Source organism: Neoarius graeffei, chromosome 7, assembly GCF_027579695.1.
Source record: "Neoarius graeffei isolate fNeoGra1 chromosome 7, fNeoGra1.pri, whole genome shotgun sequence".
Lineage (NCBI taxonomy): Eukaryota > Metazoa > Chordata > Actinopteri > Siluriformes > Ariidae > Neoarius > Neoarius graeffei.
Genome location: NC_083575.1, coordinates 60,730,064 through 60,749,566, shown reverse-complemented (window position 1 = coordinate 60,749,566; position 19,503 = coordinate 60,730,064). Strand labels below are relative to the sequence as shown.

At 39.7% G+C, this 19,503-nt stretch overlaps 1 protein-coding gene across 1 annotated transcript; it reads right to left on the bottom strand.

Annotated features, from left to right (window-relative positions):
- Positions 1-4,947: 4,947 nt before the first annotated feature.
- LOC132888880 (uncharacterized) lies at positions 4,948-6,362 on the bottom strand. Its single transcript, XM_060924976.1, has 2 exons — positions 6,262-6,362; positions 4,948-5,737 (listed from the first exon to the last, which is right to left on the bottom strand). Exon 2 carries the CDS (start codon positions 5,728-5,730, stop codon positions 4,948-4,950), a length of 783 nt encoding a protein of 260 aa, XP_060780959.1. The 5' UTR covers positions 5,731-5,737; positions 6,262-6,362.
- Between the last annotated feature and the right edge of the window lie 13,141 nt (positions 6,363-19,503).

Below are 19,503 nucleotides of genomic sequence, written 5' to 3'. Positions count from 1 at the left end.
GAGGTGTGGAGTCCGCGTGATATGTGCGCAAGATAGGCTTCTCATGTGTTTGGAGATCCGCGCTCTGAGACAAGCGCAAGCACACACACACACACCCCAAAGGGGAAAAAAGGGACCCCCCGAAAATATCGGCATAGTTCAAACACTGGGTTGGAGAAAGTAATGGCAAATAGTGAGTGCACAAACCATAGAAGGTAAACTGTACACAGCGCCAGGGCAGTGTGATGGTATGTCTACTTTTAGATTGTGTTTAACTTATCAATGAACACACTCGTCACTCGACGAGTTTCACGTCTTTACGACGGATACTTAAATGTGTGTTAGGTATTATTGTTGCAGTCTAAGCAGTCATTGTAGCAGCTAGATGAGCGAGAACCGAAAGGGTCTGTGCCATAAACCGTTATTTCTTCATGTCCAAAATGGCGGTCGCGTTTACGAAGGTCACGTGAGTGAAAAGGGTCTATACCTAATGATTAGCTGGGGCTTAGTTCATCTCTTTGCTGTTGAGATGCAATTCACACTTGTATTATTTACGACCACAGTACACTGAGTGCAGAATTATTAGGCAAGTTGTATTTTTGAGGATTAGTTTTATTATTGAACAACAACTATGTTCTCAATCAACCAAAAAGTCTCATAAATATCAAAGCTGAATATGTATGGAAGTTAGAGTGGGGCGTTTTTAGTTTTGGCCATTTTAGGAGAATATGTATGTGTTCAGGTAACTTTCACTGTGCAGAATTATTAGGCAACTTAATAAAAACCAAATATGTAGCCATTTCACTTTATTTTCACCAGGTACACTGATATGACCACTCCAGATTTGCAAATAAACATATCTGACATTCAAACACAAAACAAAAACAAATCAGTGACCAATATAGCCACCCTTCATGAGGACACTCAAAAGCCTTCCATCCATAGATTCTGTCAATTTCTTTATCTGTTCACGACCAACATTGTGTGCAGCAGCAACCACGGCCTCCCAGACGCTGTTCAGAGAGGTGTACTGTTTCCCTCTTTGTAGACCTCACGTTTTATAATGGACCAAAGACTAATTTTTGGACACTAATTTTTTGGACACAAATGTTCAAGTAAAGTCAACTTAATTTTAGCAATTCTCCAGTCGTTTTTTTGAGAGTGTTATCTACTTGATTTTAAGAGTTTGAATTATCCATTTTTAATTGAAACCTACTTAATTTCAATATTACTTACTTGAAGTGGGATCTACTTGTTTTTCCAAATGTGTTAGTGTCATTTTAAAGTTAAATTTACTCACATTTCCTAGTTATCAACTGCATATTTCCTATACTGAAAATATCAACTCAAATAGTTATTTCATTAGGAGAGATCATACCATGGGAAACATAAGTACACTCAGTAAATTATGTGGCAATCCATCCATTACATATGTTGTGTACAAGTCAAACGATTGGGCTGAGGATGGCGCTAGAGGAAAGGTCATAAGGTCACCATAACCAAAAGAAATTTTCCCTTGAGAAGCATGAATGATCATCAAACATGGAGAATTTAGTTATTACAGTCTGGGATTTAAAAACATTTTGGTCTTAAGATAATCAAAATGAACATGGTTCAAAGCATAGAATGTAGTCTTAGAGGAAAGGCCATAAAGTCACCAAAATTTAAAGGATTTATTGTCCAGGCATCATGAATGTGTTCACTAAATTATATGACAATCCATTCATTGTGTCAAGATATGCTGCCATGGAGTTGAAGTGTTGAAAATACAGATGGACAAGGTCTCGACACTGTCTGCCAACTGGGCAATAATGGTATGTACTCTGAACAGTGGGTATAAATATTTGTTTAACTAGTATTTCAAAAGATTTTGAAATTTAATTCAACCCAACACAACTTGAAATAAGGTCGCATTTTGAATTGAGTTAAATACAATCAGGCAATCAATTGTACCGGATCTTCTCTATAAAAGTAACATCTTACACCTGAACAGTCACAGTCCTTCAAATGGACTTAAAATCCTGAAAAAAAAAAAAAACAGGCTCACAAACATGATCCCCATATGAAAATATAGGTGACAATGATTCGTCCGTGCTGACCAGAGCTGAATTTTATGCCATTGAAAGTGCAAAGAATTGACAGAATTCAACACTAGTCAATACAATGCGTGGCCCAAATAAACCAACAGCATCAAAAATATCAAAATGTAACCTGAGAAAGTGCACTGGAACCTGAGACATTGCAATGTTAACACCAACAACTGTAAACTCACTCAAACGCTCTGCCTTCAACGAAGTCTGTATGGCTTTTAGACAAGTAATCTGACCTTCAGATCATGAACTTTAGAGGACATTTTTTTGTTCATATCCTCCAGCTCTAGGAAGATCTTCTGAAAGACCTCAAAGGTGTATTTCAGTTTCTTAGGGTAGCTTAGTTCCATGGCATAGATGAGGCCCATCAGGTAGGCACAAGCATGTGCCACATCAGGAATACCAAAAAGGACCTCTACTCCCTCGATAGCTATTCCAGCTTGTTTGTGGAGACCATCATCCCTGGCTTTGCTGACCACAAAGATGTTGAGGACAAATGTAGCAAGGGCCTCTTGGATTGCTGCAGCATCATTGTCATCAACAGCCTGTGAAATATACCAGAGAAAACAAAATCAGCTTCTAATATAGAAATTTAAAGGATGCTTATAGCCATCCTTGCTCTATCCTCACACAGAAGATCTGATTGATATTATGTGGTTGCTTTGTTTGAGCAATAGTGTAGCTTATTAAAGGTGCCTACAGTTATTACCGAATGCCGTTTAAGGCCGTTTTTTAGACAATTGAAGACCTATTGTTGGAACATCCTTTTCTCATTAATTTAATCATTGCAGCTATGTATACAAAGTAGTGTATATTTGGTACAGTAAAGAGACAAGAAAAAAGCCTTATTAACTACTTGTAGACAATTCTATAACCATTGCAGTTTAGACGAGAAAGCAAGTGCAACTGTAATTGCTTTTTTTTAAAACCACAGAACCTGAAAAAAGTTAAGTACAAGAATTTTCTTTGATTTCTCTTTAGATGTTAAAGTATGACAGGTGAGTATTACAGGAACTGGGTTAATCTGCAATATGTATTTCGCCCATGGGTAAGTCTAGAATATAGGCACCTTTCCCATATTATGGAGACCAGGGCATTGTCCAAAAGCCAGGCCTGGGAGGGGGGCTCATAGATGAGTACCTCATGGTCAAACTCATCTTGGGGTCCAGTCACACCAAGCCTGACATTGCTGACCCTTAGCTTGGTAATGTGTAAACATGTTTTTATTATGTATGTTTACAATCTGCAGAATCTAAAAGTATAAAATCAATCCTGTTTTGTGAATACGTAAATCTAAAAATAGTGCTCACTTGCTTGTTTCCAGCAGTTACCTAGTACATCCTACTGTATTGTACATATTAATTTTCCAAAAATTCTAATTGTCTATCAGTGGTTTTGAACCTAAAGATTTTAAGTATGCCTGTTAACTAATACTAGAGTAGTATTTACTACTATACTATATAAGTTGCAAAATAGTCTCACACAGAGAGTAATCAGTAAGAGCAAATGCAAAGGTATATTTTCTTTACCTGGTAGTCTTTGATTAACTCCTCTGTCTTTTCACCAAGGTAGAGAATGAGGCCTCTGATTACAACCTCTCTTCGGAACTCAATGCTGTGGTCCTACAAAAATATGTAATATGACATTATGTTAAATACAGATATCAAAATTCTGCTACATAAAACTAACTTCTATACTATTGTAAGTACATGCCTCATTTAACAGGTCAATGGTCTCATCAAGTTTCTTCCCAGTGGCTCCCCCTTTCCTCCTGTACAGGCTCAACAGTTTGGGCATGTATTGGTCCAACTTCCCCAGGAATGTGGACTGTAGTGGCTTTAATGTTATCCTACGGAATTCCTCCTCAATCTGAGAGAAAGACCAAGAGTGAAATTGAGAAACATCACAAGATACAGAAAGAAAACCATTACAAAGACACAAGTAGAGAAACAGAACAAAAACTACACTGAAAGTGACATTTGGGTGGTACCAAGTTTTACAGGGGATCCTGGACTGGATGTGTCAGTTAAAGCACATGATTTGTGCTTATCTTAATTAGCCGCTTGGTTTCAGTATATGCAACACTCAATAGTGAGTGCTCTCTGTAACAAGGGAGTGGTTGCTATTCCACAGGTAATTAACTTTTTCCCCCTCACAGCTTCATCAGGTAAGAATACTCCTCATTTTCTCCATAAGAGGTGATCAGGTAAGTACACTTTTGACTTCATTCTCACAGCTTCATAAAATAAACATTCTGCTTTTTAGTCTTTACAAGTATTTAAGTCAGCATGGTTTTTTGTAGATTTTTAGTTTTAGCTTAAGCCAAGCTGAAAAGCAAGGGCTCCCTTTGACGCAGACACAAGGAGCCTTGTATATGTCAGCACTAAACCTCTACCTCCAGCTATGCCACTTACAACTCACTGGTGCCATAGGGAGTAACAAAAGCATTCTTAACAATAAGTTTTGAACAGGAGGACATGTGACTTTTACTTGGCAAAGTGTCACATAGGTTACAGGACAAGGGCAGTGATACTGTCAAACAAGGCAAGAATGATGAATTCAACATATAGATATTCAATTTGAAACTGCCACAAGCACCCTATATTAGAGAAGACAATTAATGTTATGTTCAACATACCTGGGAAACCTCAAACAGGGCAGGCCATCGAGCTTTGAGATCAATCACAGGTGGTTTCTTGAGGATTACATCATTTCGACGCAGTGAGAAGGTTTTTGCCATCTTCTCATTGATGAGTTTGTTGTTGTCTCTCTTCTTGTACTCATAGAGAAGCTCCACTCTCTCCTTTTCAAGGGTTGCATCAGTTTCACCTTGAGGATGAGGTGGGAGGTAGTTTACCTCAGATTTCTTTGCCTTTTTTCAGCTTTTTGCTGGAGTTCCATCTGCAGGGGATTTTCTCTTCAGACAGTTAACATTTAGCTCTGGTAGTCCAAGGTGTCTCACCTTTGCTCTGTAATTGCCAAGCTTGTACTTCAGGCTGTTGTGCCAACTATATAAGCCATTGAAGGACACTGGGTCCCTCAAACACGGTTGCTTTGTAACCAGGGCCTCAGCGACCTGCTCCCTTTGGGCTTGTGAGGGATAGGCAGTATAGACAAAGATACTTTCTGCTAGTTTGTTCAGAATGTCAGATTTTACTGCAGGATTGTTGAGTGGGGTGCCATCCTTTCGGTAAGCTTCATTTGCAGCTTGTAGAACAAGCTCAGTGTCAAGGGAGAAGGTAGGTATCTCAAACTGAGCTGGCCAAGACACCGAACGCAGGGAGGAAGTGCTCTCTGGAGAAGAGAGGATTATGGTATCATTGGATGCAATGGAACTGGAACCAACATCTTCCTCGGTGCAACTGCTATCAAAGCTCTCTTGGGGTCCTTTAATATTCAAAGAATCCTCCAATGTTAAGGTGACCACTGGCTCAGCAAAAACCACCTTGACAGTGTCTTTGTCCTTGATTTCATTAGTTTCAAGGAGAGTGAAAAACTGACCATCAAAATCTTGGTCCTGGAACTGTATACTAAATTCTTGTTCAATTGCGAATGTCTCTTGCATGATATGCTTCAATTCCTCCACAGTCTGAGGGATACCTAAGGGCAAGGAAAGCTTGCAGATTTCTTCTTGCAGTATGACTCGAAGTCTGGCAGACATGATGATTCTATAGAAGGAAAAAACGTGTTATGTTGAATTTTGGCATGCAAATAATTGAATTACATCCTATTACAAAGAGATGCATAAAAATTAAATTTAAGATTAGTGTTGAAGTGCAGTGACCAGTATACAGAGCAGGAGGCATTCTCCAGTACTATAAGTGAATAATGGACTTTACAGAGTTTCATATTCAACAGAAGTGACTTTTCAGTGTAATTAAATGGTAAGCTCGCGTAAGTGTATAACCATAATTCATTTCAATGCAGCAGTTTCAGGATTTTTTTCTGTACTGTCCATCATTAAAATTACCCCGTGTTTGTCTACACTCACATGTACACACATTCTTATGAGATTAAGATCTTTAGTTTACAAGATTCCACCTGTTTTAAAATCAGTCTCGACACACTTGACAATGGCTTGACCTTTAGTTGTAACTTATAGTTATCAGTGTTTTGCTTCATTTCCATCTCATACCAACATATGCACACATCAATCTGACCACAAGTAAAATGAAATTATGGGGAGTAATACCTAATCCTGGATGGGAATGTGACGCTTCAAGGTGACAAATCGCTTTCCTGCAACAGTGTATGCTGCAAGAGGGTAAGAGTCTGTTAATTCCTGTTGCTCGAGGACTGTCACTTGTCTTGTGGATTCCAGTTCAAAAGCCCTAAGATGCTCACTGTACCATGAATGTAGACACTTGACAGCAAATACAGGCTGGCCATGCAAAATGAGGACTAGACTTAGTTCAACAAAATCCGGAAGCCCTCCAGTGCATCCATGGGGCAAGATCATTCCCACTGAGTAACTGGTGCCATGGCAGGTTACTGTATTAGCTACCTGAATACATATCTCTCCAGGAAACCTTCTTTGTACTGCTTCCTGTATGTTTTCCTTGAGGACATCCACAGGCACCATGGACAGATTTGAGACACTTGGGGCAGGTTTCAGTATGTCTGTGCCATGCAGATGGTAAGCCAGCATGAACTGATGCTTCACAGCAAGAGACAGTAAAATGTTGCGAAAACAGCTGGTATGTCGAACAACTCGCTTAAAAAAGCTATGCTTTGCTTCAAAGCGCATTGTTCACATAGCTACAAGCGGCCCAAAAGCCTTGATTAGTTGTGGATAATGCTCAAGAAAATGATGCTTCGGCAGAAGTTTTGCCTCTGGAAAAACCTGCCTGTATCTATGCCTGTGTTCAGATATCTTGGTGTCAAGGTATCTAATTGTGTCATCTGTGTGAAATGGAGAAGCCACTAGTTCAACAATGTCTTTAAGGTCCATTAGAAGATGCCATGCTGGTTCACTCTCTGGCACTTTGAAACCAATGATGAGAGAGATCAGACGCAATAAAGTCCAATTTTCATGAGCGTTTCCACCTACACTCTTCCGGGTGGCAAAGTTCAGTGGGATAGGCTATGGGCTGTCAGTCTTGTCAGTCCACTTATAGGGAAATTGTCTGATTAAGTCATTGAGTTGAAATAAAGTTAAGTATTTTTTCTTAATCAGAACATTTTAAGCACAATGCCAGTTCCAAAGGTATTATTCCCTCGAACAGGTCGTGAAGTACGTCCGGTGGGTATCCTGACAAAACATGAAAATATTTTAATCTATTAGTTAAGACACACTGCCTTTTCACACCAAAGCAGTGAGTGAGAGTGGGACTTCCTTAAACTGCTTGTACATGAAGAGAATGTTCTTGCTTTGTTCTGGCTCGGAAGGATCCAGTTCTTACTACTTTTCCCTGAAACTCTGAGAGCTCTCCTAAGCAAAACCTGCAGACATGAGATCCGGAGAAGTTTTCCAAAAAGCCACCGATTGAATGGGCACCTAAATTGTCAGCTACAACACTAACTACTGTGCCCTTGATTTTCTTTCCAAACACAGGAATAAAGAGCCCCTCCTCTTCCAACTGGACAAGGTATTTTAACAGTGGCTCTAGCACTGCCTCATAACCATACTTCTTTACGTCCACAGCCTTGCAAAGCACAGCTACATAGATAGACTTCAGTGTAGCACGAAACTGTGGTGGAACGTTTGCCAACACCCAATACACTGCAGTAATCTTGTTTTTTTCTAGATGTTCCCAGTGGATTGCAAACCTCAAAATCATCAATGTAGAGAAGGAGAGAGTTATTTCTTCAGCGGATAAAAGTGCATTTTCTCTAAAATGTGTTCTATCACGAAATGATTCATATCGACCCTCATGAGTGTTGTGTGAAGAGTTGAAGGCTTTTTCCTGGATGTCTTTGAGACTTAATATCTGTGACAGTGACTGCAGAATGGGAACATACTGTAAGGTGCGACCTTCCTTCCTGTCCAGAATGTATTCAACAGGTTCGACAACACAAAATGTCTTCTTAAAAAACTCCTGTCTTTTGTAAGATGTGGCAAGACCATCAGATCTTAAAGCTGTGCTAATGGGGCTGGACTCAGTCAACTGTTTGACTAAATCAGAGACAACTAGGTCATCAAGCACACAGTCATTCCCATCTCATCTCATTATCTCTAGCCGCTTTATCCTTCTACAGGGTCGCAGGCAAGCTGGAGCCTATCCCAGCTGACTACGGGCGAAAGGCGGGGTACACCCTGGACAAGTCGCCAGGTCATCACAGGGCTGACACAGACACAGACAACCATTCACACCTACGGTCAATTTAGAGTCACCAGTTAACCTAACCTGCATGTCTTTGGACTGTGGGGGAAACCGGAGCACCCGGAGGAAACCCACGCGGACACGGGGAGAACATGCAAACTCCACACAGAAAGGCCCTCGCCGGCCCCGGGGCTCGAACCCAGGACCTTCTTGCTGTGAGGCGACAGCGCTAACCACTACACCACCGTGGAGCACACAGTCATGTTTCCTTAAACATGAGTTTATAGTCTTTCTTATGCCAGGACCTGACACTGAAGAGGATATAAATTGGAGCTCTGCTACTACTTCAGTAATGCATTTGCTTGGCACATTATATATGCTCTCCAATTTTAATAAAAGGTGGCCTAACTTCAGTTCAATTTCTTCTTCTTTCAATTCTTCAGCTTCGTACTCTTCATATGCCCCCGAGTATGCGTCAGAGCCACATGCTTCAGCAATATCTTCAGTAATATTTAACTGATCTCTATACTTATGTACAATTTCTGCCCGAAAGTCATTTGAAGAATGCGCTGTGTGTTGTCGGGATCTGTGTGATGCAAATGTTCCATACACATTTGTGTAAAAATCATACTGTCTAAAGACACAGTTCACTGTTTCATTTTTCTTAAGATGAACTCCAAGATGTTTGAAGAAATCCTTCTCAGTGGAGAAACAAGAACTGCAAAGTTCACAATTGAAACAAAAGATTTCTGGTGTTGATTTGTTAGCAGAATGTTTCCTTGACAAATGTGATTTCAGTGTATTCCAGGTTTTGAAGGAGCAGAGGCAATCAGCATGTAAACAGGGAAGAAATTCACTGTGGTCATGCCTCAACCTGCAATGGCTCAAAAGTTCATTTGTTCCAAGGGCAACAAAGTTGCAGATCTTGCAAATCCATCCCATAAAGGACAGATGCTAGACTCAAGTGTGTCTGGACCCTGAAGGACGAGCAAATTCTGTGGTCTCTCTGGGGGAGGTCAGGTGGGACTCAGCTGGGAGATTTGTCATCTATGTGACTCCAGATTATAGTCAGTAGCTTGGCTTCTCGTAAGCGGTGTTCAACTCTCCGTCTGCTTGTCCATGAATCCTCAAAAGTCTTCCAAAAAAAAAAGTCACAAAACTTATTCTAGCTGGTTAATCATTTCCAATCTTAAACAACTCATACTAGTGTATAAGGCAAGACCACTGTGAATTTTGTCCCTGTTTAGATGTTAACCCTACTACTTCAAAACCTGAAATGCCCACAAATCAAAGAAATGTTCAACTAATAAGTCAACACCATAAGTCATTTGTTTCGATTGTGAACTTTGCAGTTCTTGTTTCTCCACTGAGATGGATTACTTCAAATATCTTGGAGATCAGTGTGATTTTTACACAAATGTAAATTCAACATTTGCATCAGACAGATCCTTACAACACACAGCACATTCTTGGAGTGACTTTGGGTCACAAATTATACTTATGTATGGAGATTACAGAGGATATTGCTGAGGCATAAAAGTGTTCAAGAGTTATGTCTGTTTATGAGAGTGTTTAAGAATTAGAAGAATAAACAAAGCTTAAATTGGGCTACCTTTAAGCATAGCTTTATTCCCATAGCCTTCTTCAGCTAAGAATTGTGCATGTTTGCCTTCACAGATAATGAAATCTGCATGGTTTTCTTTCTTTCATGGTTTTCTGCTTAGTTTCAGCATATGCCAGGCTGAGCAGCAAGGGCTACCTCTGAAACAGACATGGAGTCCTCATTATTCAGGCTGGTATATGCATTCACTAAGCAGCTACCTCCAACTCTCTCACTGGTGCACTCAGGAGTTAACAACAAATGCACCCAAAACACTTGACTCTTAAACAGAAAGACAGGTGACCTTCAAATGGCAAAAGTAAACTAATTGCTATCATGGGATCAACAAAAATGGATTACCAAGGCAACACATGGCAGGACTTATTTTATGTTCATCTGATGGCAAACTCTGCCCGGCCAGCAACACACTGTGTATACACTATGCAAATAAAGTTGACAAAGTTTAATTAAGTCATGCCATTTTTGATCAATGGGTGAACTACACTTATAAAATATATTTTACTACATTTTTGACAGGTCATTTCAATCTGTTCAGTGAAATGCAGAAAACAAATTGGAATAGAAATTTACACCCAAAACAATACCAACTGTTTTTTGGCCTATGGATTAACTGAATGATTGTAAGTTTTGCTCCGCTTTTCCTATTACAATTAACCATGTGTACATACCTTCATCCAGTGTACTTGAGTAGACAGAATCACCTGGTAAAAGATACAATGTTGTAATTAGTAACTGACAATTACAAGAAACCAAAAGCAGAGCAGATAATTCCTTTTTTAAGTAACAGAAAATTAGCTTCACTTTCCCAACTATAATTAACCTAGAGATCGTACACACTTTTTAATCAAGTATGACCTCAAAATTTAGACAAATCCATTAAGGATAAAATTACCCAGATACAAACTGACCAGTGCAAATAAAACATTGCAGATAATAAACTAATATTTTAAAAAACATAAATACAGCCTTACCTACACTGTTCCCACTGGGAATTCTTAAGTCATTGAAGCAATATACTACATCATAATTCATTAACATAAATACTTTTCTAGAAAACTTTTATTAACTTCCAAATCCTTCCAATGTAGAAAAGTCCATCGAATCACTATACTGCGTTATTCAAATTTACAAGGCAAAAAACTTAACTAACTTAATAACATGCAGATCCACTTTTATGTCTTATGCGTTTATTTAATTATTTTTAAACACGCCATCATTCCGTCTAACCAGAAAGTTTTATGTATGTATGGATGTACAACAGCCGATTTATTCATCACGCATTATGTCTGACTTTGGTTACTCCTAACATATCGGCTATGGAGTTAATCTGCAAATGCTCCAGTTCACGATGAGACCGGGTTTACACTTGGCGGGATAACTTTTTAGCCACGCACCAACGTTTGCTTAAATTTACACAACAGCACTTAGTTTACAGCCCTGTGTAAACCTTATCTTCTAACTACACCACGGCCCTTCGTTTATAACAACGTGTCAACATTAGCTTCAATTTAGACGCAACTATTTTACAGCCACTTGCTAACGTGAGTTAGCAGTTACACTGCCACTAGTGTAAAGCAGTTGCTTATGTTATCCTCAGGTCACTAGAAAACCCTCCGGTTTATACATTTTTTATCTTAACAACAACAAACCAGTATCTAACCAGCTACTTTGCTAACTTCATTCTTACCTTGAAGTTCAGTCGGGGTGCTCCGCTCAGCTCCTCTCGGCTCCACTTCAGCTCTAACGTCTTCTGTTTGCCCGTTAAAGGAAGACTCTAGAACTTGAAGCTCCTCCCACTTCACGATCAAATTAAAACAGTAGCTACAACAAGGGCTTTGTTTGTTGTGTGGGTGAACATAAGATTGCCTGGGATTATGAGGATACATCTTTTTAAGAAAAAAAATTGTAATGTCGCCTGTTTTGAACAAAACTTTTAAATCTAAAAACAAGATACATTAATGTAAAGATAAAATTTTAACTTTGTATTGTCAACATCACAGATTTAATTATGTTACATTTACACCTGCTCAGGTTTATTTTTTTCAGTGTAGAGACCCCCCCAACATTTCCCAAATCATGTTTTCAAGGGATCTCATGTCTGTTTCAGGGGATCTCGGATCCCCCGAGTACCCCCGTAGTTCGGACACTGGTTGTCCTGATTTAGACTGGTGTGTTTTTTTTTTTGGGGGGGGGGGGGGATTTGCGCGATGTTGCACCCGGGTCTAGATTAGGGCAGAACCGGCCCTGGCTACATTTCAGGTGTAGTTTGTTTTATGTATGCATGTACTTGCATAGATGTGTACTTGGTCTTCCAATATGGCGACTACCGAAATCTCGCGGCGCGGTGACGTCATGTGGGAAGGGTCTATAGACCACTGGATTTTCTGTTAGTTTAAAAATGACCTGGCCCACTTGTGGTTGCCACGACTAAGCCGATGCAGAGACAGCTGACAGAGCCGCAGGCTTTATGGAAGCGGCCCTCTCCCGGTTGCCATGACCCAGCAGATAGCGACTTAACTGACAACCACACAGGTTTTACGGAAGCAGGCCACTCCCGGTTGCCGCGTCTCAGCCGATGCCGTCACTCTGCCAAGGGCGCCGCATGTTTTACGGAAGCAGGCCGATCCTGCTTGCTATAATGACACCAATCTATCACCAGCCAATCAGGAGACATAATCAAACGCATCCCCCGCCCACTTGTGTCCGCGTCTGAGACGTTGAATTTTCACAGAAGGAGGGAAGAAGTTGACTGAGGTAAGACTGTGTGATAAATTGATGAACAAATAAGAGAGGAATTTCAACATATAGGGCTTAAGTTTGTTACCGTTAAATAAGCATTGCTTGTACAGTAACGTTATGTCGTTACAACATTGACCCACTTTTAACGTGCCGAGTACCGACTGTAGCCACTAATATGCTAATTAGCTTGCTGTCAAAAGTGCAAAGACCTTAAATTGCTCTGTGTAAATTAGAAAATGGCGCAACTTACTCTGTAGCCGTATGAAAGCCCATTTCGCCAATAAAAAAAAAAAAGGTGGTCAGAAAAAGTCGATTTTATGAGCTAAAAAGTCGAAATTTTGACATACAAAGAACGCATGCTCTAACTGCTGCCATGGCAACGAATGGCCACTGGAAAGGGAAGTCGTGGAAAGTGGCTGCCAACCGGCCTGGCCCTGAACATGTGAACTTGGCGACGCTGACTCTGACTGCAAGACACAAGGGATGCAGTTGAAAGGTAAGATTATCATTCTGTTCTGTTTGATGTTACATTGCATTGCGGATATGGCTAAGGGTACGTAATATCAATTAGCATCAGAAGTGACACTACCATGCAGGCTGCATGCTACAACCACAAGGCGTACTATCTCTGCTAGTTTAGAAACGCTGCACTCACAGTGATCTTACAATTACCTAAAATTTAGTTACATTATACAGATTTAGCAAAAGTGTTTGACCATTGAGTAATGCGGAGAACGTTGTTGAAATGTGTACCTCAAGCTGCTTTCAGACAGAAATTGAATCTCTGATATCTCTCGACAATCAAACGGTAGGCTGAAAGGACGGAAAACATTTCTTACCTGAACATGACTCTACCCTTAGTAGCCTATCATGTCCAAGTGCTAAACGTTTGTGCGTACAGTGAAACGACACAATTGGTGTCCGTATAATGACTGCAGAAACCCATTTCATCTAGCTAGTATTGCTAATATTATGCTAACGCCACTACAGTATGCCTAAGCTTCGTCTGTAGAGCAGAAGGGTTTCCAAGTCACCTCTAATATTTCAATCTAGAGACATCAAACATATAATTTGCCTCGGCAGGCTAGATGAATAATTCCACTTGTACCTACCTGAAGTGTCATGAGTCCAGGAGTTAAATTCCTATTAAACGTTTTCTGGTGAGATTAGCCCACTGAATTGTTTTCGTTTTGGATTAATTGGCTATGAAAGTAGTTTAATCAAGGAAGATAACGTTAGCCTAAATTTGGGCTCAGCATGGGATGACTTTTGATGTTATCAAGGAAACCTGTGGGGATAAGATGGAACAGGCATATCTGTCCATACAATGTGATAGTAAAATATTGTGATTTCTACAGAAAGTATCATATGTGAACGTTCTTTTGACTTTTCTCAGTTTAACGCACTGATTTTCATATTTTCCTGTATGAAGTAGTTATCACACATGAAAATTAAATACATGATGTCAGAAGCACTTTGCAAATATTATCTGGTGCTACTCAAATTCTTCAGTGTTATAATTTAATGCACTTGATCTGAGAATTCATAATGTATGTATTTATTGTAGATTGATTCCAGCATCATAAACCTAATGACAGATGACCAGCTAAGGGAATATCTGCCTTCCTATGGTGACCGACTGGCTGTTTTTGGATACTGCAGATGGAAGGAAAAAGAACCCAGAAGTCACAAGTCAAAGGTCTTTGTGCAGCTTAAAGCAAAGATTGCAGGGAAAAAAGCTGATCGTGTGTCTGAGAGTGAGTGTCAAACCACAGCAAGAAATGCTCAGAAGAATGAGAGAAAAATTGAATTGGGATGGTTGCATTTTAGGAAAGGGGAATTTGTGCAGGTACGAACCAAAAAAGGAGGTGGAACCAGAAAAATGAGTGTTCAGAAGGAAAGTAAAAATTCAGACTTGATTGATAAAGCTGTGCAGTTGTTTTTTCCAGGTGGAAGAAATGCAGAGGGGAAGCTTGATGATTTTGACTGTGAGTTAACTGACTTTCAGCAGCATTCACTAGATGTTAATGTCGCTGCCTTGTTGACCACTTTTTTTTTTTTGTATTTTGTTTTTGAGTTTACTTTATGCACTTTAAGTGGCATGAACTTTAAGTGGTATGCTGCAGAGAATTGTGAATACCTGTTGTGTGCTTTAAGGACAACAAAATGCCTTCTAATAATAATGGATTAGGCCTACTGTTGTACTGTTGTTGTTTTGTCTGCCTGGGAAGAGTTATTATCAGCAGAAAATTCCAGTTATCTTTAAAAATTTCAGATGAGATGTCATGGATTTTAGTCGGAATTACCAATGTATGACTACTTGTTTACATTTCTCATGGCAACCACTGTTTTACTCCATACAGTTGCTGTTGTTTACAAAAAAAAACATCTGTTACTTTTGAAGGCTTCCTTCTGTAAAGATTTTAAGGTGGCATTACAGTTCCAATGAAATTATAGTTTTGCATTCTTTGTATTGTGATCTTTTAAATATCTGAATAAATAATTCAGTTAAAACTTGTTAGGATTTTGCATTTTTATTCATATTTGCAAATGTTGAATGGTAGAACAAAATAACTTGACTGCTAATACATTTGATGTGAAAATAAGAAGCTACATCTTTTAAAGCAGGTATTACAAGTAAAAAAAACATGTTTTAATTGGCAATCGGTTAAACTGCAATATTTCAAATTGTGAATAAAATGGGCAAAGGAAAAAACAAAAAGACATCTCTGAAATGGCCTGTGCCTGCTGAGGTGTCCACGACCATGGCAACCTTGACATCATGTGTATGTGTATCTTGTTGTGGATGTTACAGGATGCTTGAATACAGTACTATCTCATCTTACAACAGGTGACACAAGACTGGGTCCAATAAAATTAATGATTTACGCCAAGATCATTGTTTATCAGCTGTCTGAGTGTGAGATACAGGTTAACTGTTTCAAACACATCATTTGTTAATGACCGATTATGCTCTGACATTAGGTCCACACAAATGTGAAACACATCCTCATCACATAGAAAGTCTTTGAACATACACTCTTCAAGGCAGACTTCAACTTTCTCCAGGTCCACATTCTGCAAATAGTCTCTGCCTCTGTACAGCTGAGGGACTGCATGCAATATGGAGGGACGTCCATGAGGTGAACGAGAGTTGTGGACTTGACGGACTCTGTGGTCATTCCAAGTCGATACAACCCCATCAACTTCTTCCTAGAGATCTGTCTGATAATATTCAGTATATAAATTCTGTATTACAGTTTCAGTAACAGTATCCTGATTATTTAAGATGGAGTGGTTGAAATGGTTTCATTTGGGTGGGAGAGGGGGTGGGCACAATACAAACAAACCAGGAGCAGGGGTGTTGAAGTGGGAGGCAAAGTGGGATTCATTATCCAGGACCCAGTAGTAGGGGCCCTGGGCTAGGGATGGGGTGGGACGGTTTTTTAGGCCTAGGCACTATTGTGTAATGCCATGTGTAACAAAGCGCTTATTTGATAAAGGACAAGGCCTCTATAAGGGTAGTGTGTATAGACTTGGGCTACTCTCTGGATTCTCCGTGCTAAGAAGCTATATGGCAGCACCCAAAATTTATTGTGAATTTGATGACTTTGCACATGCCTAGTGAATTTGGCTTAATATTTATGGGAAAAGCTGTGACAGTCAATGCTGTGTCAAAATGGTAATTTAGGGGAATTATGTTCTCCTGTCTTTGTCGAGTAAGTGGGATAAAGCAAACCGAAACATCAGGTTTGATAGGAGGAGGGGTGCTGTATCCACACTTCAGAAATTGCCTTCCATCTATTTTAGTAGTCAGTCATATTAAATTATAGCAATGAAGAATTTGAGTAGCACCAGATAATATTTGCAAAGTGCTTCTGACATCATGTATTTAATTTTCATGTGTGATAACACTACTTCATACAGGAAAATATGAAAATCAGTGCGTTAAACTGAGAAAAGTCATAAAAGAATGTTCACATATGATACTTTCTGTAGAAATCACAATATTTTACTATCACATTGTATGGACAGATATGCCTGTTCCATCTTATCCCCACAGGTTTCCCTGATAACATCAAAAGTCATCCCATGCTGAGCCCAAATTTAGGCTAACGTTATCTTCCTTGATTAAACTACTTTCATAGCCAATTAATCCAAAACGAAAACAATTCAGTGGGCTAATCTCACCAGAAAACATTTAATAGGAATTTAACTCCTGGACTCATGACACTTCAGGTAGGTACAAGTGGAATTATTCATCTAGCCTGCCAAGGCAAATTATATGTTTGATGTCTCTAGATTGAAATATCAGAGGTGACTTGGAAACCCTTCTGCTCTACAGACGAGGCTTAGCCCATGTTTACGTTAGACCGTATCAGCGGATCATCAGATTAACGTTTTTAAAACGATTAGTGTGCACACAGCAACACCAATACACGATTTGCGTGCACACAGCAACACCAATACACGGATACGCTCGGCTCCGCAGGCATCCTGCGCTCCAAATCACTCCGCCCTGAACAGCGAGTGCCCTCTGGAGGGTGCGCACTCCGGCCCTGCGCAGCTCACAGAGCGCGCGAGTGAAGTGCACAAGCTGTGATTCGGGACTGAGCCGCTGTGTGTATGATCCCAGCGCATGTCACTTACCACTTGCAAGTGGAAGGATGGCAAGCCTAAAGACAATCATAACTACACAATGGGCAGTATTTGCATCAGTATTTGCAGTATTTTCATACTTTTATACTCTTTAATGAAAGGTGATACAAGGCGGAAGTCCGCGCCGTTTTTCAGCAGTCGCGTCACATGACCAACGCCAGCGAATCAGGAAGGTGGATGTCACAGTGACATTGTCCAATGACGACGCCAGCTAGAGCTCAGCACAGCGTATCCACATATTCTCAATGTTTACACAGCACCAGAGCTGACACGATCTGGATTGAATACGTGGACCCTGGCGGATTCCTGTTTCCCGGCGTTTCCAGGCGGTTTAATGTAAACGGACAGTGCATCCGCGAAGAAAATGAGACAGATACAGTCTAATGTAAACTTGGCCTTAGGCCTACTGTAGTGGCGTTAGCATAATTTTAGCAATACTAGCTAGATGAAATGGGTTTCTGCAGTCATTATACGGACACCAATTGTGTCGTTTCACTGTACGCACAAACGTTTAGCACTCGGACATGATAGGCTACTAAGGGTAATGTCATGTCCAGGTAAGAAATGTTTTCCGTCCTTTCAGCCTACCGTTTGATTGTCGAGAGATATCAGAGATTCAATTTCTGTCTGAAAGCGGCTTGAGGTACACGTTTCAACAACGTTCTCCGCATTATTCAATGGTCAAACACTTTTGCTAAATCTGTATAATGTAACTAAATTTTAGGTAATTGTAAGATCACTGTGAGTGCAGCGTTTCTAAACTAGCAGAGATAGTACGCCTTGTGGTTGTAGCATGCAGCCTGCATGGTAGTAAGTGTCACTTCTGATGCTAATTGATATTACGTACCCTTAACCATATCCGCAATGCAATGTAACATCAAACAGAACAGAATGATAATCTTACCTTTCAACTGCATCCCTTGTGTCTTGCATTCAGAGTCAGCGTTGCTAAGTTCACATGTCCAGGGCCAGGCCGGTTGGCGGACACTTTCCACGACTTCCCTTTCCAGTGGCCATTCGTTGCCATGGCAGCAGTTAGAGCATGCATTCTTTGTATGTCAAAATTTCGATTTTTTATCTCATAATTTCGACTTTTTATCTCATAATTTCGACTTTCTTATCTCATAATTTTGACTTTTTATCTCATAATTTCGACTTTCTTATCTCATAATTTCGACTTTTTATCTCATAGTTTCGACTTTTTCTGACTACCTTTTTTTTTTTACTGGCGGAAATGGGCTTCCATAGTAGCCGTCAACGGACAAGCACAGACTTGTCTTGAGTTTTGAGCCAATCACAACAGGGCAGCACCATGTGGCCTGAGGTAAAACATGATAGTTTAAGTTTGTTTAAATTACAAAAATGAGTACACCCAATGACTGTCTCATATACTCTTCATATACTCATACTGTTTAAGTAATGCAATAAAAATAATCTTTAAAAGTGGTATTTACTCAAACTGTTTGCACAGAATGAACTTTCAGGTTAACAGTCATTGGGTGTACTCATTTTTGTAATTTAAACAAACTTAAACTATCATGTTTTACCTCAGGCCACAGTGCTGCCCTGTTGTGATTGGCTCAAAACTCAAGACAAGTTGTGTTGCAATGTTCTGCAAATTTGCAATTTAATATTTAAGATCTTGAGACATGAAAGTGCTATTTTAAAAAATAAAAGGTCAGAAATGTTTTCTTTGTCGTCTATTTAGTTCATTTTATTTCCTCAATAATTTTCTTTGATTGAGAAATCGGTCTGGGCTTTTATGGGTTAATCAGTAGCCTCCATGCTAGTATATGTTCCATTTACAGTCAAACATTTTGATGTACTCCAGGCTCAATTTTGATTAATCAAAAATCTGCATAGTAGTACAGTCTGAAGATGCTCTTGCACATTTGGTGTCAATTGAACAAAAATTATGGGAGGATATAGGTTTAATAAGTTTTACAATTTTTGAAGTGAGTGATGGATTGATAAGTTTAGATGTGTTCAATATTTTCTTATCTTCAGACATAATTGTAGATGTTTCTTTACCTGCTTGATAGTTTCAACTGGGACTCCAATCTTCCTCAGAAGAGTCATTAGTCCTTAAATTAAATTCATTATAGACGTGAACTCATAATCATTGTTTTATTTTATGGCCTCGGTGCCCTGG

What these genes read in the sequence shown, in the direction of transcription:
- LOC132888880 (XM_060924976.1), bottom strand. Translation starts at nt 5,730, where the DNA reads ATGTCTGCCAGACTTCGAGTCATACTGCAAGAAGAAATCTGCAAGCTT.